Source organism: Papio anubis, chromosome 8, assembly GCF_008728515.1.
Source record: "Papio anubis isolate 15944 chromosome 8, Panubis1.0, whole genome shotgun sequence".
Classification (NCBI taxonomy): Eukaryota; Metazoa; Chordata; class Mammalia; order Primates; family Cercopithecidae; genus Papio; species Papio anubis.
The window spans coordinates 108,096,613-108,120,538 of record NC_044983.1 but is presented as its reverse complement, the minus strand read 5'-3'; the positions used below and the strand labels follow the sequence as shown (position 1 = coordinate 108,120,538).

Here is a 23,926-nt window from a genome sequence, read left to right as displayed (position 1 = left end):
ATTTTTCACCCTGTTTCAATGTTAGAAAAATTCTGAAGACAATCATGAATTCTGATATACCAGCTGATATTCTTTTTGGACAGAAAATCATTGTATAAATAATATGGAATCACTGTTAGATATTATTTTTCAAAAGAATACCAAGTATCCAAATGGTTGTTCCTACACCATCCAATTTAAAGTTTCCAATGAGAACTGCATCTTCAGTCAGGATTAAAAATTAAGGCTTTGAGGCAGGGCCAATATGGCCAACTAGAAGCAGCAGCAATTGGAGGCTCCCATTGAAAAGAACCACAACAGTGTACAAATCCTGCACTGACAATCGAGATATCCAGGTTCTGTCATCAGAACTGACTAGGTAACTGACATAATCCAAGGAGAGGAAGGAAGAGCAGTGTGGTGCAGCAGCCTACCTGAAAGCCACATGGGGCAGGGGAGCCCCCATTCCACAGCCAAGGGAGGTGGTGAGTGTGCTGCCCAGCCTGAGAAACCATGTTTTTTCCACAGAACTCTGCAACCCACAGATCGGATGATCCCAGTCATGAGCACACGCCACCAGGACCTAGGATCCCAACAAGAGAGCCACACAGATTCTCAATAGCCACTTACCTAGAATCTGCTTAAGCCTGCCGAGCTCCCAGGGGAAGGGGTGGCCAGCACCTCAGCTGTGGCTGCCTGATATCTAAGTCATTTGGGCTTCTTGGGGGAGGGTTGGCAGCCAACACTGGGACTGATAGCTGCCTAACACACTAAACTCCCAGGGCAGGGGAAGGGTGGCAGCAATCTCTATAGCTCCAGGCCATGCTTTTCCCCTATTGGAGCTGAAAGACTGGATGGCTTGGTCTCAAGAGGTATCCACCATAGCCCAACATACCAGCTGTGGCAGATTGTGGCCAGAGTGCCTCTTCAGGCCTGAACCTAACCCATCCTACCCCACTGGGTTGGGCCTCCCTGCAGGAACTCCAAGAACTCCAGCCAGGGGCTCAGGGACAGAACTCTGATCTCCCTGGGCCTGAGTCCCTAGTGGGAGGGGTGGCCGCAGTCTCCAGGGACCGGCAGACTTAGTTTTTCCTCCTGCTAGTTATGAGCAATCCAGGCAGACCAGGCGAGTGGTTTTCCTTTCAGCAAAGCACACCCCTTCCACCAAGGGACAGTCAAAGTGCTCCATTAAACAGGACCTGCTCCCCATGCCACCCAACTGGATGAGACCCTCCAACAGTTCTCAGACACCCTATTCAGGAGTGTTTCTACTGGCATCAGGTCAGTGGCCCTAGAGATCAGAGATCCCAGAGGAAGGAACAGGAACCTATCTTTGCTGTTCTCTAGCCTCCTCAAGTGACATCTCCAGATGCAGGAGTGAACCAGATGATTAGGGCCTGAAGTGAACCCCTAGCAAACTGCAGCAGTCTTACAGAAGAGGGACCTGACCATTGAAAGAAAAACAAACAAACAGAAAGGAACAACAGCAGCATCAACAACAACAAAAAAGTTCCCACAAAAACCCCATCTGAGGGTCAGCAGCCTCAATGATAGAAACTAGACAAACTCAGGAACATGAGAAAAAATTAACAACAACAACAGAAAGATGAAAATCCAAAAGGCCAGAGTGTCTCTGCTCTTCCAAATGATTGCAATGCATCTCCAGCAAGGGCACAGAACTGGACAGAGGATGAGATGGAGTAATTGACAGAAGTAGTCTTCAGATGTTGAGTAATAACAAATTGCTGAGCTAAAGGAGCACGTTCTAACCCAATGCAAAGAAGATAAGAACCTTGATAAAAGGTTATAGGAGCTGCTAACTAGAATAACCAGTATAGAGAGAAACATAAATGACCCGATGAAGTTGAAAAACAGAGCAGGAGAACTTTGTGAATCATACACAGGTATTAATAGCCAAATTGACCAAATGGAAGAAAGGATATCAGAGTTTGAAGACCATCTTTTTGAAATAAGGCATGCAGACAAGATTAAATAAAAAAGAATGAAAAGGAATGAACAAAATCTCTGAGAAATATGGAACTGTGTCAAAAGACTGAACCTATGATTGATTGGAGTATGGGAAAGAGATGGTTAGAATGGAACCAACTTGGAAAACACACTTCAGGATATTATCCAGGAGAGCTTCCCCAACCTAGCAAGGCAGCGCAACATTCAAATTCAGGAAATACAGAGAACACCACTAAGATACTCCATAAGAAGATCAACTCCAAGAAACATAATCATCAGATTCTCCAAGGTTGAAATAAAAGAAAAAATGTTAAGGGCAGCCAGGGAGAAAGGTCAGGTCACCTACAAAGGGAAATCCATCTGACTAACAGTGGTTCTCTCAGCAGAAACCCTGCAAGCCAGAAGAGAGTGGGGCCCAATAGTCAACATTCTTAAAGAAAAGAATTTTCAGCTCAGAATTTTATTTCCAGTCAAACTAAGCTTCATTAGCAAAGGAGAAATAAAACCTTTTCAAGATAAGAAAATGCTGAGGGATTTTGTCACCATCATGCCTGCCTTGCAAGAGCTCCTGATGGAAACACTCAATATAGAAAGAAAAAACAAGTACCAGCCACTGCAAAAACACACCAAAATATGAAGACCAAATGACACTATGAAGAAACTGCAACAGTTAGTGTCCAAAATAACCAGATAGCGTCATGATCACAGGATCAAATTCACATGTAACAATACTATCCTTAAATGTAAATGGACTAAATGCCCCAATTAAAAGACAAAGACTGGCAAATTGGATAAAGAGTCAAGCACCAACAGTGTGCTGTATTCAGGAGCCCCATCTCATGTGCAAAGACACAAATGGGTTCAAAATAAAGGGATGGAGGAAACTTTACCAAGCAAATGGAAAGCAAACAAACAAACAAACAAACAAACAAAAAAAAAAGCAGGGATTGCAGTCCTAGTTTCTGACAAAACAGACTTTAAACCAACAAAGATAAAAAAAGACAAAGCTGGGCATTACATAATAGTAAAGGAATCAATTCAACATGAGGAGCTAACTATCCTACTTATATATTCACCTGATACAGGAGCACTCAGATTCATACAACAAATTCTTAGAGACCTACAAAGGGACTTAGACTCCCACACAATAATAGTGGAAGACTTTAACACCCCACTGTCAATATATTTAGACATATCAGCAAGAGAGAAAATTAACGAGGATATTCAAAACTTGGAATTGATCTATGGATCAAGTGGACCTAATAGACATCTACAGAACTCTCCACTCCAAATCAACAGAATATATATTCTTCTCTGTGCCACATGGCATTTATTCTAAAATTGACTACGTAATTTCAAGTAAAACACTACTCAGCAAATGCAAAAGAACTGAAATCATAACAGTCTCTCAGACCAAAGTGCAATCAGATTAGAACTCGGGATTAAGAAACTCACTCATAATCACACAACCACATGGAAACTGAGCAACCCACTCCTGAATGACTCCTGGGTAGATAATGACATTAAGGAAGAAATCAAGAAGTTCTGTGAAACCAATGAGAATAAAGAAACAACATACCAGAATCTCTGGGACACAGCTAAAGCAGTGTTAAGAGGGAAATGTATAGCAGTAAATGCCCACATAAGAAAGCTAGAAAGATCTAAAATTGACACCCTAATATCACAATTAAAAGAAATAGAGGAGCAAGAGCAAGCAAATTCAAAAAGTAGCAGAAGACAAGAAATAACTAAGATCAAAACAGTAGTGGAGGAGATAAAGACATGAAAAATCCTTTAAAAAATCAATGAATCCAGAAGTTGTTTTTTTTAAAGTAACAAAATAGAGCACTAGCTAGACTAATAAAGAAGGAAAGAGGGAATAATCAAGTAGACACAATAAAAAATGAAATACAAACTACCACAGAAATACAAACCACCATCTGAGAATACTATAAACACCTATATGCAAATAAAATAGAAAATCTAGAAGAAATGGAAAAATTCCTGGACAGATACACTCGCCCAGGACTAAACCAGTAAGAAGTCAAATCCCTGAATAGACCAATAACAAGTTCTGAAATTGAGGCAATAATTAATAGAGTACCAACAAAAAAGAGGTCAGGACCAGATGGATTCACAGCCGAATTCTACCACAGGTACAAAGAGGAGCTGGTATCATTCCTTCCGAAACTCTTCCAAGGAGCTGAAATGGAGAGACTCCTGCCTAACTCATTTTATAAAGCCAGCGTCATCCTGATACCAAAACCTGGCAAAGACATAACAAAAAAAAGAAAACTTCAAGTCAATATCCCTTATGAACATCAATGCAAAAATCCTCAATAAAATAGTGACAAACTGAATCCAGCATCACATCAAAAACTTATCTCACACAATCAAGTTGGCTTCATCCTTGGATACAAGGCTGGTTTATCATATGCAAATTAATAAATGTGATCCATCACAAAAGAGGACCAATGACAAAAACCACATGATTATCTTAATAGATGCAGAAAAGGCCTTCAATAAAATTTGACACCCCTTCATGTTAAAAACTCTCAATAAACTAGGTATTAATGGAACATATCTCAAAATGATAAGAGTTATTTATGACAAACCCACAGCCAATGTTGTACTGAATGGGCAAAAGCTGGAATCATTCCCTTTGAAAACTGGCACAAGACAAGGATGCCCTTTCTCACCGCTCCTATTCAACATAGGATGGTGGAAGAGAAGGAAATAAAGAGAGGAAATAAAGAGAAAGAAACAAAGAGAGTAAGTCAAATTGTCTCTGCAGATGACATGATTCTATATTCAGAAAATCCCATTTTCTCAGCCCCAAAACTTCTTAAGCTGGTAAACACCTTCAGCAAACTCTCAGGATACAGAAGTATGTACGAAAGTCACAAAAATTCCTATACTCCGACAATAGACAAGCAGACAGCCAAATGATGAGTGAACTCCCAGTTACAATGGCTACAAAGAGAGTAAAATACTTAGGAATACAACTTACAAGGGATGTGAAGGACTTCTTCAAGGAGAACTACAAACCACTGCACAAGAAAATAAGAAAGGACATAAACAAATGGAAAAAGATTCCATGCTCATGGATAGGAAGAATCAATATTGTGAAAATGGCCATACTACCCAAAGTAATTTATAGATTCAATGCTCTCCCCATCAAACTACCATTGACATTCATCAAGGAATTATTAAAAAAAAAAAAAAAAAAAAAACTAATTTAAATGTAATACAGAACCAAAGAAGAGCCTGTATAGCCAAGACAATCCTAAGAAAAAAGAACAAAGGTGGAGGCATCATGGTACTGACCTCAAACTATACTACAAGGCTACAGTAAACAAAACAGCATGGCACTGGTACGAAAACAGTCAAATAGACCAATGGAACAGAACAGAGATATCAAAAATAACACTACACATCTACAACCATCTGATCTTCAACAAACCTAACAGAAACAAGCAACGGAGAAAGGGTTTCCTATTCCATGAATGGTGCTGGGAAAACTGGCTAGCCATATGCAGAAAACTGAAACTGGACCCTTTCCTTACTCCCTGTACAAAAATTAACTCAAGGTGGATTAAAGACTTAAATGTAAAACCCAAAACCATAACAACTCTAGAAGAAAGCCAGGGCAATACCATTCAGGACATAGGCATGGGCAAAGACTTCATGACAAAAATACCCAAAGCAATTGCAACAAAAGCCAAAATTGACAAATGGGATCTAAATTAACTAAAGAGCTTTTGCACAGCAAAATAAACTATCATCAAAGGGAACAGGCAACCTACAGAATGGGAAAACATTTTTGCAATCTACCCATCTGACAAAGGTCTAATACTGAGAATCTACAAGGAACTTAAAAAAGTTTACAAGAAAACAGCAAACAACCCCATCAAAAAGTGAGCAAAGGACATGAACAGACACTTCTCAAAAGAAGACATTTTTGTGGCCAACAAACATGAAAAAAAAAAAAAAAAAAACTCAACATCTTTGATCATTATAGAAATACAAATCAAAACCACAGTGAGATATTATCTCACACCAGTCAGAATGGCAATTATTAAAAATTCAAGAAACAATAGATACTGGGAAGCTTGGAGAAACAGGAATGATTTTACATTGCTGGTGAGAATGTAAATTAGTTCAACAACTGTGGAAGACAGTGTGGTGATTCCTCAAGAATCTAGAACAAGAAATACCATTTGACCCAGCAATCCCATTACTGGGTATATACCCAAAGGAATATAAATCATTCTACTATAAAGGTACATGCACACATATGTTTATTGAAGCACTATTTGCAATGGTAAAGACACGGAACCAACCCAAATGCCCATCAATGATAGACTGGATAAAGAAAATATGCTACATATACACCATGGAATACTATGCAGCCATAAAAAAGGAATGAGATCATATCCTTTATGGGTACATGGATGAAGCTGGAAGCCATCATCTTCAACAAACTAAGAAAGAAGCAGAAATCCAAACACTGCATGTTCTCACTCATAAGTGGGAATTGAACAACATGGACACAGGGAGGAGAACAACACACACCAGAGCTAGTTGGGGTGGTGGTGAGTGGAGGAAGAGGGAAGAGCATTAGGACAAATAGCTAATGCATGCGGGGCTTAAAGCCTAGATGATGGCTTGATAGGTGCATCAACCACCATGGCACATGTATACCTATGTAGCAAACCTACAAGTTCTGTACTTGTATCCTGAACTTAAAGTAAAATAAATAAATAATAATAATAACAAAAAGGCCTCATGCCTCATTCCACAACCAATACCTTTTAGGCTGTTCATTCAATGGATGCAAATTTGCCCTTTAGTGAGAGTGTGAGAAAGCTAGGAAAATTCTTTTAAAAATCAATTATCTTTAAACAATCATAAAACTATGAGACTAGCAGGCACACAGACAAATTCAGATTTAGCCCTTTTTGTAATTATGTATATTACGTTTTTGTAAAACTCAAAAAGAGGGCACTGGTCCTTACTATACAGTTTTTAGGCAGTGAAAGGAAAACACCTATGTATTTTAAATATAGTAATTAATTAACAATTGAGCTCTTTCTTAATCAAATGACACTTCTGTGTAAGCATACCAAACCTTTCACTTTGTTCATACCTACTTCTCATAGGGTTTAATCCATTCTCATTTGATGTCAAGTGCCTCAAATAATCTACTATATTTTTTATTATTGGTTTTGTCAGACTTCTAAATGTTCTCTTTATTAAGTACAGATGACACCCTTCTTTTCTTTTACATTGGAGAGCAGGAATGAAAATGTTTTAAAATGAATTTAATTCTATAATAAATAATTGAGATCAAGTAGCAGATGAGGCTAGAGGGAGTGGATAATTAAGTAAGTGAAATAAGACTGCAACTAATTTTTTGAAGAAGATGATGCCAAAATTAGCTAGACAGCATAAAACCAGAAAAAAGAACTATGTTGATGGGACATGCTTTTACATCCCAAGTGAACAGTCAAATGGAAATAGCTGAGTTTTCTTCTTCTGCTCTTAGGAAAATTAAAGAAAACAGTGTTACATTTTTTTTATATTCCCACATGACTGTTGTCATATTGTAATTAGTTTGTGTAGTCTATCAAATTATAAGTACTTCATCATATACAGTGTCCTCACTCTAAGAAATTATATTAATTTTTAAAAATCTGTGATTCCTAATTTTGTTCTATATTCTTCCATTCATCATCAGAAAATGTGTTTCTCAAACTTGCTGTTCTCCCTCAGAAACAAAATTATACTTCTCTGAAAATGTAACTATCTTTTCCTCAAGTAGGGATAAATATGACAGAACTTGACTTGGGCCCACCTCCTACAGATGTTTTAATAGGACTGGCTGACTGGCTAAAAGGAACATGCACACATGTGTTTACTGAAGCACTATTTACAATGGCAAAGACATGGAACCAACCCAAATGCCCATCAACAATAGACTGGGTAAAGAAAATGTGGTACATATACACCATGGAATACTATGCAGCCATAAAAAAGAATGAGATTTTACAGACTTGGAGTTGAATCAAAAGTTTCTTTGAACTCTAAGACTCTGTGATAGCAGAATTACCTGGATTTATATTCACCAAAGAAGTTGACATAAATTTGAGTGAACCTGAATTTTAAGACTTGTATGATTTCTCTGCTGGAATGTGGAGGCATTGGAAAGTCTATCTGCCAGCCCCAGAGGCCAATTGTCCACCCTCTCCTCTCAATTTCAACTCCATTCATCACAACCCATGTCAACCTAGCCTGCATGTTCAAACTGTCCACCCACCCTGCAAACAGCCTCTCATTGCACCTAGAGATGCACAGGTGAGGTGTGTGTTCAAGTTGTGGGATATGGACCTGGAAAAAAGGCCTATGCAGGTTCTAGTAACAGGGAATTCCAGGGTACCACATACCTGTGTGTTCTAGAACAGTGCTTCACAAACAAACAGTAAAATAGATTTGATTTTTATTTCTGATTTTTCTTGAACTGATACTTTTATAATAAGTTTATAGAAAAAAGAAATAAAATATAATAAATACAATCTCATTATTTTTCATGATGAAATTCACCTGACATAAAATTACTCTTTCAAATTGCTCTAGAAATTTTGAAAGGTAACACCCAGTTTCTGTATTTATCATGTCGTTGTCTGGAAACAACTGTAGGGTCTCAAAGGGTGACGGAGGAGGGACACAGATTTCAGCCAGGCAGGCACATTCCTGAAAAAGAGTTAAACTGGAGAAAGGTCAGAGCAGGGCTTTCTACAGGGAAAGAATCAGAGAAGAGGCCCATCTTACCCACATTTCAAAACAGTACTAAATACATGGCATGGCAAATTTTCAAAAATGTATTTTAAAACCTCAGTTGAAAGAAATGTATTTTAAATGATGCTTTTCTAACAGTTAAAACTAGTTTTCATTTAGACATTTTATTCAGCAATCTCTTTACTTATCTGTGAACTCCTTTTTGCTTTTTAAGTTTAATTCATGTGCTAGAGAGTTAATTTTGGCACCAAAATTATTTTACAAGTAAATTGATTTAAAAAGATTGAATGGCTGAAAGTGAGAACACATAGCCAAAAGAAGAAGCCATCTCCTATCAAAATATTTAAAAGTCTTTTATTAGAAGATAACTTCAGCCTATATTCAATTATTATGTTCTAATTATTTTAATAAGCACATAATGTATCACTTTGATATATATTTGACAAGCTATGGAACATTCTAACATTTTCTAATTCAGTCAAAGTATTAAGTATTGTAAATATATGACTTTTTGTGTTTCATTTTGTTTCAGTATTTAGGTTCTAAAAGGTAAAATCAAATTACTTATTCTATTCCATAAAAAAAAAGTTCATAGAGTCATAACATATTCAATAGCTAAAATACTCCTGCAAAAAATACATCAGTTACAAAGCTTTAAAAAATAATAATTACACAAATTTCATTTTATGAAGTATAAAGCATATTTTTTGTAATTTGCTAACTTAAAAATAATTGAAATGTGTGATATCTTTTCACCTTGAGGCTTTAGCTCCAAGGAAATATTCATTACAAAGTTATGACCAATAAAATTACTTAGCAATAAAGCACTGTAATTGGACATCATATTCTTGCTAAATTCGCCATAAAGATAAAAATTTCTAAAATGATGAAAATTTAAACTGCAAATTTAAACTCACAATTCAGAGATTGATTGCATCTGTCATTTGTTGTGCCATATCTACGGCCCATTTTATCTTTTCTCTCTCTCTCTCTGTTTATCTCTATTATCTCTATCTCTGTGTTCATTGTCACACCAATAGAGTTACCTGGAGGATGTTTTTTCCCAAAGTTTGAAATAGCATTTATTCTTGGCAACTTCAGAGTCGTCTAGTGACAAAAGTCAATAGAGATCAAAATATGAACTTGATATTTGGTAATAATTCAGATAAAGGATTTGAATAATAATACTTTAATATTTTACAGGATATCAAAAGAATTTTAATTTTTTTCACAGATTCTTTCTTGTGTGCTATTTTTACTCTTATGTAGAAATTCATCTGATAGTGGAAATGTATATAATTTATTGGAGAGATCTAACAATGATGGTAGTGCAATTACTGGCTTTGAGATTACGTCCAGCTCTCCAGGAGATGTTGATTGTTAGTCTACCCTTTTCATCTGTATACAGCAGACTAAGAGGGTTAGACATTAATTCTACCAGATATATGATAATCTTTCATTTTTTCTGCATTTTCTTTTGCATGTGTCACTATTAGATTCATTAGATTCATGGTAACACTATAAGAACTGCATGAAAACATGCAACACAAAAGATTAAAACATTATCTTCTATTAAGACATCTCTGAAAATTTTGTGGGTATACACTAATGTTGGATGACTTCTAATTGAGCAAACATCTTAAAGAAGGTAAAAAATGCTTGTCTAGATATCCAAACCTGGTTCATTCTATCACTTTGGAATTCTGATTTCTCCAGGATAAGTTAGTACAATGTCAAATCTCATTCTCAGAAATATGTTAGTATGGACTAAAAACACTTTTTCCTAATTATTCTCCTTTTTATTTTAAACACACAAACACACACACTTCTGGGTTAATACAATAATTTGTAAATAAATATTTCATTTATTGAACTTAATAGTATTTTAATAAACAATATTGTTACCAGCTTTATGGAAAAGATAGTTCTGTTTTCTATTAGACTTGCAAATAGATGACTATCATTGCTCTTAGTTCATCGAGCCCTATATTTTGTCAAATACATACTATTGCTTTAACTATTCAACAACATTCTTTTTTAAAATCTAGGCCCTACTCCTTTTGGTAACGTACTAGTAAACATGATATTTGCCTTGAACAAATTCTCCTATATCCAGGGAGTTAGACTTTCCTAACTTTGCTTTTCACTTCAACAAATACCAACAAAGACCATGGGTTAATGAAAGAAGAGAATATACTAAATATGGCAAAAGGTGATATTTTTAGAGATTAATTGCCACAGTATAAAAAGGGCTTGGAGAATTGACCAGTCAGACAAATTCTTAGCCCCTTATGTTATAATTATTAAGACAAGAAAAATAAATGTCTTCTTACTGCCTTTTCCTCTATCTTGCACCCTCTCTTTCCTCCTTCACCGTGCACACTCACAAACACACACACTCATCCTTTGATGGCAACGATTATCTTCTATTCATCTCAGATTTTCCCAAATGCCTTACAGAGAACCTTGTGTTAATATTGTTAGGTGTTCACATGAATTATAAAGGAAGAAGAAAAAATATTCTACTCCAAGACATACCTATTGAGATGTGTCAACAGAAGGGGTGTCTTTGCAAATATTAATCATGAGCTGTAGATATGTCATGAGCTGTAGATACGCCATGAGCTATAGAGCTCTAAAATCCCACCTGGGGATTTTAGCACTCATTGATACCACTTCCAGGAAAATCACTCAAACTGATGGGAGTAGTTTTCTCATCATGTGGATGAGATTTCATATGTAGTTATCTGTATGATCTGCTATAGGGCAATAATAAATATATGCTTTGGAATGCAGAATTACTTTAGACCACAATATGAAAATAATCTCTGTGACATTTTGATTATTGGCAAAAAATGACTAAATGTGAGGAATAATTTGTTCTGTATGGTTCATCATTATTTCCTCATTGTGATTTTTGCTACGTATGTCTCATGTTAAAACACTGATGATTTCCCTGAAAAGAGGGTTTTCTTCTGTGTTGCTTGCTTTTGTTTTATATATGTGTGTATTTGTTTTTGAATACATTGGATTGTTTAAAATGAACTAAAATAATGTTTAGTTGTTTTTCCTTTTGTCCTCAGGAATATTTACACTGCAGCAGGCATTTCAAAGGTAGTTGTAGAAGAAGAAATTAGGGGAAAATATAGTAAAAAGCATAAGCTGGATTTCTTCCTACAAATACTAAGTGTTATAAGCAAGACTTGGTTGGAGCCTTAAATATATACAATGAAGTATCCATATTCCATCTTTGAATACAAAGATGTGGATGCCAAAGATTTGGCCTTCAAATTCAATTTTCTAAAAATAAAACTCAATATAGAAATCTATTTGTAAAAGTAATAAGACCCATGGCAAACATTATCCTACCTATTAAGTTTTTTATTAGCCAACAAATTAAAACTTCTGAATCCTATGTCCCTAAATAAAGTTAAAACAACAATTATTGACAACTCAGCTAAGTGAACTAACATTTATATAGTCCCATTATTCCATAATGCTTTATATATTTTGATTTTAAAAACAATACATTATTCTTCCACTGCATTGGCCCACATTCTGAGCTGTGGTATGATCTTGGATCACTGCAACCTCCACTTCCCAGGTTCAAGCAATCCTTCTGCCTCAGGCCCCCTAGTAGCTGGGATTGCAGGAGCCACCATGCCCGGCTAATTTTTGTATTTTTAGTAGAGATGTGGTTTCACCATGTTGGCCGGGCTGGTCCCGAATTCCTGACTTTGGGTGATCCACTCGCCTTGGCCCCGCAAAGTTCTGGGATTATAGGCCTATAAGTGCAAGTCATAATGAGCATTTTGAATTAAATGGCCTTAGAGATTGAGTGCTGGCAGAGAATTTTCCCTAGATCTACATAAAGATAAGACTGACCCACTAAGGAGAACAATTGTTCTTGTGCTATTGCATTAAACATTATAAGAGAGAAGACCAAGAATGTAACCACACCTAAACAGACTCTTTTTCAATACAATGACTATCTCCAAAGATCATTTAAATTCCAAAAAGAACTATTTACAAGTTATTTTAACTTCTATTCCTCTATTCAATCATTCTCCCTAGTAAGTATTTATTGCCCCTGAATCAGTTTCCTCTTCTCTCCCTCCCCTAATCTGTTTTGGCGGGATCCAAGTCCCCATTATTTCTGTAACCTCAAGATGGTATATAAACTTCTGGAACTCACTGCAACATCAGGCAATCACTCTGTGATTCTCCTTGTGCTCACAGTTAAATAAATGTGTATGCCTATTTGATAAGTGCAAGAGGCAGATAAGGGGAAAGTTCCCCCAAAGAATTTCCAACTGGCTTGTGCACACATTTGCTGGGGAGTGGAGCCTGGCCTCTCCTGTCCCTGGATGGCAACTTGGGATTCAGTTGGTGAGATGAAGAATCACAGGATTCTATCTCAGTTTGCAGACTTGTTTTTTCTTTTTCCTTTTTGCCCAATAAATTCCTCTACTCACCCTTATGAAAAGAGGGGCCAGCTGGACTTCCTGGGTTGAGTAGGGGCTCAGAAAGCTGTGAAACTCACTGTTATGCCCAGACTGTTTGTTCCCCAAAGAAGACCACCAGAGTCCAGAGTCAAAGCCAAGCAGCAAGGATCTTTACTACAAGTTCGAACCTGGTCCCTCCATTCCACAGCATACAAGAGGGCCTCGAACAATGCGAGTGCTTGCTTTTTATAGCCCGATGTAAACAGGATATGTAAAGTTACAGGGAACAAGGTAATTCTCTCAGTTACAGCATTACAATTGGTTAACATTATACATTTAGCATTCCTTATCGGAGATCTCCCAGGTGATGTTTTTCTGAAGTTTGAGAGAAATATGGAGGAATGTGTTTGTGCTGGGCTCAGGAAGTTGGGAGATATATGGGGGATGTGCCTCATTCCTTTCACACTCATTTCTTGCATCGGGACTTACTTCGGTCCTGGATGGATAATATTGAAAATATGTGCTTAAAATATTCCTAACACCAGGATTTGTGCATGTGTTTTCTTCCCCAAGAAAGCTATAAACAGTGAACATTTTGCTGTAAGTTTTCCTATATCCTTCTCTCCCTCTCTCCCTCTCTCCCTCTCTCCCTTCCCCCTTCCTCAAAACTAAAGTTAAAAGGAATGTTAACTGCCTGTTTTCCTGTGACCAGTGGGACTTGTCTATCCTCCCAATTCCAATTTCTTGTGAACGTACTTTGTAAAGTCCTGTAAGAGCCTATCTCTTTTGCCATGCTGCAAGGTCATAAAGTAGATAAAACCTAAGTTGCAATTCCGGTTTTCCTCAAGATCTAAGACATGTCACATATGGTTAATTGCCTTTGTTTCTCACTCTGGACACATCTTCTTGCCCCACGTACTTCCCGCCTTAAAGAGTTTAAAAGGCAATCACATAATCTAACTGTGGGTACCTGTTCGTTTGGGACCCCTTCCACGCTGTGGAAGCTTTGTACTTTCACTCTGTTCAATAAAGCCTACAGCTTTTTCTCTCTCTCGGTTCACTTGCCGCAGGTCAGCCGCCACACCAGTCCTTTGGTGTGGCTAGGCAAGAACCTTAGGCGTTAACACTTAGAGGTGTCCGTGAGCCCAATCTTTCCTGGTCGTGTGACAAGAACTCGTTTTTTTCTACAACACTTTCTGTTATTAATCTGCCTTATTGTGAGTTGATTTTTCAATGAACTTTTGAAGTGGGCTAAGGCCTTTCATCTGCACAAGCCTAATAAAAATGTAATAGATTATGTTATTTATTTTACATACTATTTCAATTCTTGAAAAACATTTTTGAGTGCACCTATTTAGGACTTTATCTCTTTCATTTTAGCATGAAGTGACTGACTAGGCAGACTAGAATGAACTAAGAACACTGAAGTTACTCAGCCTATAAATGAACATGTATTACAGAAGCATTTTTTAAATTAACAAATAATACATTCAAAAAGATGTATTAAATATTAGTACAACTGTTCATGGCAGCAAATCTGTTCAAGACAGCAGCAGCTCAATTCTTGCCTCCTCAGGAGAAAGAATTCAACAGACAGGCATAAAGCAGAGTGAGAGACCGAGGCAAATTTTAGAGTAGAAGTGAGTTTATTAAAAAATTTAAAGGCAGGAATGAAAGGAAGTAAAGTACATTTGGAAGAGGGCCAAGCAGGTGATTTGAGAGATTCAAGTGTGTGGTTTGACCTTTGACTTGGGGTTTTATATGTTGGCATGCTTCCAGGGGGGTTGCATCTCTTCTCCCCAGGTTTTCTTTGGGATGAGCTCTCTGCATGCACAGTGGCCTGCCAGCACTTGGGATGGGCCACATGCCTAGTGTGTTTACTGAAGTGTATGCATGTATACTTGAGGCATTTTTCCTCTTACCAGTCAAGTGTTACCAGTTAAACTCCAGCGTTTTACCTCTTAACACACATGTTTAAGCCCACTCACCCAACTCCTGAGATCTTATCAGGAAGCTCTGATCACCAGTTTCAGGTATTTCTATCTATTGAGAGACTGCCTTTCCTTCCGGCTGACTGCAACAATTAGATAGATAGTTTAATAACTGCCTGGCCATCACCTGATGATCACCTAATATTCCTGGTGTGGGGAATTCCCTCTCCTGCCCTGCTTATATCTGACTACTTACTGCAACACAGCTATTTAAAGACTCATTTGAGAGTCTTACAAGAATGATATGACTCTTTCCTCTGCAGCCCACAGCATTCTTTACTGTCAGGGTTGAGTACAAAGTTGTCCAAAGCAGGTAGGTTTCTACCATTTGAATCTAAACCAAGGTCTTTGAGAGGGAGCTGAGAAGAATTGGCCATTGAGGTTTTATACAAAGAACAGGGTTTTCAGTGAGACATCAAGTATTGAGAAAATATAATGAAAATAAAATCACCTACCAACCCAAAGAATCTGCTTCACAAAATGTAAAAAGGAAAGAAACAGTTTTTCTGTTAAATAAAAATTAAGCCAGATTGTGATCTGCATCATAGGCAATCTGTCGAGATTTCAAAGAAGAGAAAGCTCACCCTTTTTATACAGCTTGACAGATATAATCCATTACACACATGTTAATTGTCTTTATCAAAAGAAAAATATACACTTCTATCTTTATGACAATCAAGAAGTTACATAATGGAGCCAAGTGCCTAGGCTTTAACTTTCACTGAGTAGTGAAACAGGAAGACAGGATACCATCTTCCTTGCTGTTCATGTTTGAAAAAGATGGCTCCAAGGCCTCTAAGAAAGACATTCTTGGAATGTAAAACTTGTAAGAGTTTTCTTTAGCTTTTAAAACATTTACACATATTTGAAAGAAAAAGAGAAAGCATTTACAACTTTAGGTTTTCTATAGGAATTTCTAGAGAGAAGTGGAGTTCCGGAAGTTCTCTTACCTTTATAATTTCAAGAAAATGTTTACATTTTTTCAAAGATTTATGTTTATACTTAGAAATTTTCTTTTTTGTTACTATTTTATAACACTGTAATTATCTGTATTGCTGTTTCTACTCTTCTCTGGACAGTTTGCAGTTATCAAAATATATAGCAAATCCAATGTAAAATACAAAGTGAGGTAATTATCAGAAATATAATAGAATTAATTTAAAAATGTATTGTATTATTAGCCTTGAAGGAATAACCTTTAAATATATTATTTAAGTGAACCAATAGTGAATAGATCAAGCAGATTCTTGATTAGTCATGAACAAAAATTCTCCATCATCCATTAATTTTATAAACTGTTGTGATATCTACATTGCTTATACTTTCAAATAATTAGCTATTTGAATATTATTTTGTAGATCTTCATGACATCTTACTAAACCAAGACTAAGGTATAACTTAACCCTAGAACCCAAATATCTGAATTTTTAAATGAAATATTTTTGGAGGGCCAAAAAACTTATTCTGAGTTTTCATCAATAACCTAAGTAATATTACATTTATAAGATAATCTATGACTTTTTTTTTTTTTTTTTTTTTTTGAGACGGAGTCTCGCTCTGTCGCCCAGGCTGGAGTGCAGTGGCGCGATCTCGGCTCACTGCAAGCTCCGCCTCCCGGGTTCACGCCATTCTCCTGCCTCAGCCTCCTGAGTAGCTGGGACTACAGGCGCCTACCACCGCGCCCGGCTAATTTTTTGTATTTTTAGTAGAGACGGGGTTTCACTGTGGTCTCGATCTCCTGACCTTGTGATCCGCCCGCCTCGGCCTCCCAAAGTGCTGGGATTACAGGCGTGAGCCACAGCGCCCGGCCTATGACTTTTAGTATTTATTTTATTTTTCCAATTTTTTTGGAGATGGAAGACACAAAGACAATCATTTTCTAGTATCGTTTTGAGGCACCTCTTAAGGGTACAGATTGAACTTCCAATATTTAATATACATGACTTTGTTACAATTCTTGTGGAAAAATTTAGTCTATAGGTTTCACATAAGCCCAAATCAATAATTTAATTATAATGACAGTCAATTAAATCTCTACAAATAATAGACATTTACCTTTGTTTATATATTGATATTTGGACTGGAGAGACTTGTGTCCCAAAGCTACTTAACTTATATTAGACCTATCATTTGCAGTCTTACCTATAAACATCAGATTTGTTTGTCTGTTAATTAGATGTTTTTCATTCTAAATCATCCTTCCATTTAAATCAGTTAAAAAAACTGTGTGTGTGCCTGTATGTTTGAAATTTATGGATTAACTCTTTAGACACGTATTAGTTACTTTTACTTTGGGATTATTAAAAAATTAGTGAGAAGATGGTCTGACTTTTACTCTGCCAATAATTGGACTGTTGACTGTCATACCTATTCTGGTGTAAAAGAAAAATTGCACCAGACAAGTTAAACAAGAAAAACTTTTTCCAAAACTATTGCAGTAGGGGAGAGAGACTGAACTCAACTTTGTGGAAACAAAAGGTGGGAGGGTTTTTAAGCAGTGGAGTGAGTTAGTGGAAAATCACTGGAAAGCTTTAGATGAGAGATTAGTCAATGTATATAGATCATCTGAGTTTCAATTGTTTCTTGTTGAAGTTAAGCTCCTATCCTCCCATAGAGACTGGGAGACAGGTGCTATCTCCTTCAATGATTACATTTCAAAGGAATGGCTCGGAGATTCTTAAGAAAGATATTCTTTGTTGAATATTTACATCCAAAGGGGCAAAGAATGAATTTATAATTGCAAGTTTTTTAACTTAAATGCTTTAAGAAATGGGAGGTCAGGAACCTGTAGTCAGAAAGAAAGTCAACTAAAGTTTTCTAAAGTTTAGTTAGGGTGAGTGTAACATTAAGATCTTGATCACTGGGAGTCCAATTCTGAGCTGTTTGGAAATAAGTGACTGTGGGAACTATTACCAAGAGCACACAAAGAAAAAGTAGTGTAACACATAACATATTTTTTTAATAAAATGTGGTTCTTAAAGTAATTGAAATAACGTTACTGTGAATAGGACAACAAAGCAGTCTATGAGCATAAGCTCCCTGGAATTTCTTCTTTCAGTTGAATTCAGAGCCAAAATTACTTGTCTAGAAAATCTGTTTTGAGTCCGTTGTAGGAACTATTGTCAAATTCTTCTGAGGTGCTGGCTCCACATGGCAAGCATAAATCTGTGTGAGATTTTCTTTCACTTTGCTAGCCATGTGGGTCATCAAGAGCACTTGATCCTTCTAGCACAGGATCAGCTCATCTTACCTCTGGAACACTTTCAGATAAATCGAATCTCCAGGTCAATAGGGTGGCAAATTTCTTTCCACAGGTCCTTCCAGGTCCTTATGATTTTGTGTCTCAGGGATTCTAAGGAAGAAATAAGTACCTTGGAGTATGAACATGATTAAGAGAGAATTCAGTTAAATTGGGCACAGGATATGATTTCTGACTGAAATTCATAGGTCTGGCAATCATTAGTTCAAAGGTAAAAATATCATGCTTGTTTGCAGAGGTCATTCTAATTTTTGACAATTAGTAACAGTAAAATTCTAGGCCATTTTAATCCAGTATATTGCTAAATCTCAGCAAATGAGTTCCATTCATCTTATAGGAATCTATAAATAATTGCATAATTACTAGGTGACAGTGAAAATAAGATGACTTCCTCTCTCTGATTCATTATGCTTCTGTAGCCCCAAAGTGGAAATCATGGGTATTAAAAGATACTTTACCCAGCTTGAGCATTCACATTTAAAGATGGAAAGACTTCAGACCGTCCAAACATCATATACACTATAACTAGACAAAATATCTTACTTTTTGTAGACATTAATTCTGTGAAATCCAACTGCCATTTAGTTTCTGGGAAAGCTGGTTGGGGAAAACTGCCACATGTACCTTAAGAATAGACTGTAAATAATTATTCTGACATATAGCTCTTCTCTTTAATATTTTTGGAATAATTTTATTTTTATGTAAGTACAGTAAAAGTCTAGGGTCTTTAAAGTCCCCATGTTACTTAGATGAGTATGTCAATGACACATTATTAATCAAATAAATAAGAATTGTGGTATAGGGGTCACTTTATTAGGGAATTTTCATAGTTCAGTCAAATATTTTTAGCCTCCTTTATAATAGTTGCATTAAACAATTGTGTCATTCTGCTCTATGTGAGCTCTACAAATGATTACTGATCTGATAGGACAGTTGTACACTTCCTAAAAAAGAAATCAGCTATCAATTTTCCATAAAAGATATTTTACTTCCCCTCAAAGACGAGAAGCTTCTATTTCTCCAAATTTGCTCACCTATGTGACGGACACCAAACATGTATTTCCTACCTACCTACCTACCTACCTTCCTACCTTCCTACCTAGCTATCAAGTATTGCAACTCTAGTAACTTCTATTAACTGTGCTGCTTGTGTCAGCTTAATCCTAGGCAAAGCTTCCAAAATGTCGTGTAAGAGGTCACCATAGCATACAAAAGCTTAAATTGGGCCATTTTTATCCCAAGTACATGTCTACCGGTAAATATTATTAAATTGGCATTATTACTAAAGACCACAGGCTCTTTGGCTCCCTATGTAATGGAAATTAACATGAGGCTCAGCAGATTTCCCAGACAAGGCATTTATTTCAGGGCTTGTGCTTAAACACAAAGGAGAGAGCAGAGTCACAGGGTCCTCCAACTGGCTCTCCAAAAAAAGCCAGTAAGGAATTTCTTTACTAGGTAACTCATGGCACTTGACATCAGGGGTAAGGTACACAGGCTGTTCTGTGCACAGCACATAACTGGTAGGGTACATGGGTCAGCGTATCTGATTGTGATGGTTATCTTGAGCAATGGGCCACATGGTGGTCTGGCCAGTGGCAACAGGACTGTAAATCAATAGTGCAGCATTCCTTCCAAAGGTGGGAAACTGCAAACTTGGTTTGATTTTGAATCTCCTAAGACCATTTTTCTGGAATTATTTAAACAAAAGGCATGGTTACCCATTATGAGAGCACAGAAGAAGAACATAGAATCTCTAGTTTCCTCGTATGACTATGAACAAGTATGGTATCAGTGAAGTAGTGGTATGGGTTTGTGATCAGGGGAATGCAAGAAAGGATGTTCTAGCAGAGGTGAGCTGAAGCCAGGCCCCATCCTTTCTCAGTCTCATTACAGACAAGAATATCAAATCAGTTGATCAGAGCTTAGTGACTTCTCTTACCACTATAATACAATCATGGTCATCTGTTTGATCAGGATATGGTAAAAGAGTAACACAATTTAGGATATTGCATCTCCTAAGCACAACACTGGGATCAGTGCTTCTTATTAACTGGTCTGATGGCATACCCACACGTTCTGGATTTTTTGCACTTCCAAGATAGCTGTCACAGCATGGGGGACATGCATATAAGTGACTGGAGGTAAGGGTTTGAGCCTTTTTAAAAGTTTATCTGCTACTGCCACAGAATCTTGTCATCAACATTGTCACTGCCTCCAAGGAAACTGAGAAATTTGTTATTAGTGTATCATGTAATCCCAACTTTTGAGTTAAAATTCCAAAAGTAGCCCCTTTATTTTCCTAACAAAGCAAGTGGAAAGACTGCAAAATTTGGAATTCCCAAAGTTTATACTGTAGCAAATTTTAATTTGAAAACTTCTTCAAATTCTACTGACCAAATCAAAGGATCTGAGGAATTATTATGCAGTTATTTCATTAGAGTTTTGGTCACTCTACCAAAGCTGAATTTCACTGTCCACAATATTCTACTAGTCCCAAAAATGTTTTAAATTGGTTTTTTTTTTTTTTTTTTTTTTTGAGGCGGAGTCTGGCGCTCTGTCACCCAGGCTGGAGTGCAGTGGCCAGATCTGCAAGCTCATACTCGGGGTTTTACCATTCTCTGGCTCAGCCTCCCGAGTAGCTGGGACTCCTAGTAGCCTGCACCTACGCCCGGCTAGTTTTTTGTATTTTTTTAGTAGAGACGGGGTTTCACCGTGTTAACCAGGATGGTCTCGATCTCCTGACCTTGTGATCCGCCCGTCTCGGCCTCCCAAAGTGCTGGGATTACAGGCTTGAGCCACCGCGCCCGGCCTTAAATTGTTTTTTTGTAGAAGAGCATTTTATCTACAAAATGGCTGACACCTACATAAGCCTTTCAGCATCAACAGATGCTCCAAATATTTTATCTCGGTTTGGCAATTTTGAAATTTGTCTATTGAAGGCTTATGCCCTTTTGAAGGAGGAACTGTAACAAAGCCAAAGTGTCAGTTTTGTATTGCTCTTTAGTTTCTGAGTCTACCAGCAAACCATCAACATGCTGATGACTTACAGATTCCCCTACTGGGACAAATTCCTCTAAGTTTTTCTGTAAATGATTAGAGAAATGATAGGAGAGTCAAGAAATCCTTGAGGAATACTTTTTCATAAATACTACGCACAGGGCATTTTGCTGCCATAGTCACTTCCAGGATAGGGTCAATCACACTGCCTTCTGCTGGTGTATTCATAGTAGAGCCACTATACAAGAGACTAAATACTCTCTTAGGTTTTTACAATGAAAGGAAACTTTATACTTTCCTGACGTAATTTTCCAGCAATCCTCATGGTTTTAGCAATAAAGGAGGCAAACGTTCAGTAATTTCTTCCTTTGGAAACCTGTCTTTCTATATGTAATTTAGAATCCCTTATCAATGTGGACATTTACTCTGCAGTGAATCCATTTTATCCTCTTTCCTATTCTGGATAGACTTCCCCCCAACCTAAGGTCTTATTTACTCATTTGCTTTCATCCTTCTTATGACCTTTGACTTCAGTTCAAATATGCAACTACAGCATCATTGATGACAGAAAAAAACATGAAGTAATTTCCCTTCTTATGGTTACAAAACTGTGCATTACTGAATGAGAAATTAGTAATGAATGGATACAGTTATGCTGCATCAGATTAGCAGCATATGTCTTTAAATAAAACTATTTACAGAAAAACATATGTGACATGGACAGCCTATAATGCAGGTACTATATTTTAAGGCTTGTGTATTCGACATCAGTATTGCAAAGGGTTTGGTTATACTCTTGCTCACTTTATTGTTTTGCACAGAAATATTTTAACAATATTTCTCTAGAACAAAGTTCTGTGAAACTGGGAATGTTTAAGATATATTTGGGGTGTTAAAAATACTTGAATATTTGTATAAATCCTCTTTTTCTTTTCAGTTCAAAAGGAAGTACTGTGTAGGACTCTCTGATGGTCTAAAATTGCATGACCTTGCCTCAGGAACATGGAAGATCTATCCTAGTTAAACACAGAATAATATTTTTATAATAACCTTTATCACTAAATTGTGTAGTTTGTCTCTTCTGTTACATCAATACATCCTCCTGTATGTTTATCTGACTTTTTTTTCTAGCAAAGAAAGTACTGAGAAACACATCTGTCTTATAATTTGTATGCAGAGGGTGTTTTAATAACCCATTTCTTCCTTCTTTGTCCATCTCTTTTTAGGCTGACTGGAAGCTTTGTACCAGACTTGATAGTGAGCATGAGTAGCCAAATGTGGCTGCACCTTCAAACAGACGAAAGTGTTGGATCTGTTGGTTTCAAGGTTAACTACAAAGGTAATGATGAATTGCTACTATAGGAAATATGTTATCTTAATACCACCAGAGAATATTTTAAATTCACGTTTAATTGCATCTACAAAATTAAAAGTTTTGCAGAACACACGGAAGAACACATTTCAACAAAAATAATTTCCTCTTTAATTTAACTACAAATGTTAATTACACTTATCTTTAAATAAAATTAGTTTTTCCTTTAAAATGTGTCTATTTTGCATACCTCATCTTTCTCCCAGTTTATTATACTATCCTTGTGTTTCAATCACTCTAGACTCCTAGCCTTCCCCAGAATAGACATGGGATTTTATATACTTTAAATAATTTTCCTGGCAAAGATTCTACTAATTATTAAATACTTAAATATAACAGTAAAGGTCTGAAATCCCTAAATATTCCAATATACAAATCTTTTTTTTTTTTTTGTAATCTATCAAACATATAAATCATAGATCACAAATTTGTGAAATTGCTTTTGCCCATCCCAGTGTCGGTAGAGATACAGACCAGTGATTAACTATGTGTGTATAACAAAATATTTTGTTCTAGTTTCATTTACCAGAAATAGATGCAAGCATTATGAGGTCATAGATACCTTCCACACATGTTGGACCCTGATTAAAACCAATACATACACACAGTGTACATATTAGACATGCAAATTTGCAATTCTGACTGAAAAAAGTACTAATAAACTCAATTAAAAATCTATGTTTTAAAAACAAAATATATAGGAGACCATCAGAATGTTATGTTGCTTGAATTTATCATTACTATTGTGGTAAAGTTTGTATTTTCTATCTTACCAATTAAATAATTACTGTGAAAAATTATTTTACTTGCATAATAATAATTTTCAATCAGAGTTTTCTCTTACAAACACTGCCATGCTTTTGTTTCTGGACACATGAAAATGAATGCATGATATTGACAGAGAGGCAGAACACATTCATTCTGTGTTTTTTTTTTTTTTCTTGTGACTAAATTTGGTAGTATATTAATTTGAATAGTTCAAGAAATCTATGTAAATGTCAGTTTATTAAAAAGGTTAGCTTGATTATAGTCTTAATATATTCCTCCTCAATTTAAAATCCACCTCTATCCCCAGTAAATAAAACAAGGTTACAAAATTTAAAGAACAAGTGGC

General features: G+C 36.5%; 1 protein-coding gene across 6 annotated transcripts in view; it reads left to right on the top strand.

Moving 5' to 3' along the window:
* Window positions 1-23,926, top strand: part of CSMD3 (CUB and Sushi multiple domains 3) — a 1,287,556-nt gene that overhangs the window by 684,486 nt on the left and 579,144 nt on the right. For all 6 annotated transcript variants that reach the window (XM_021942876.2, XM_031650139.1, XM_031650136.1 and 3 more), the window contains one exon: window positions 22,667-22,779. In XM_021942876.2, the coding sequence (XP_021798568.2) occupies window positions 22,667-22,779 (113 nt within the window). The remainder of the gene's footprint in view (window positions 1-22,666; window positions 22,780-23,926) is intronic.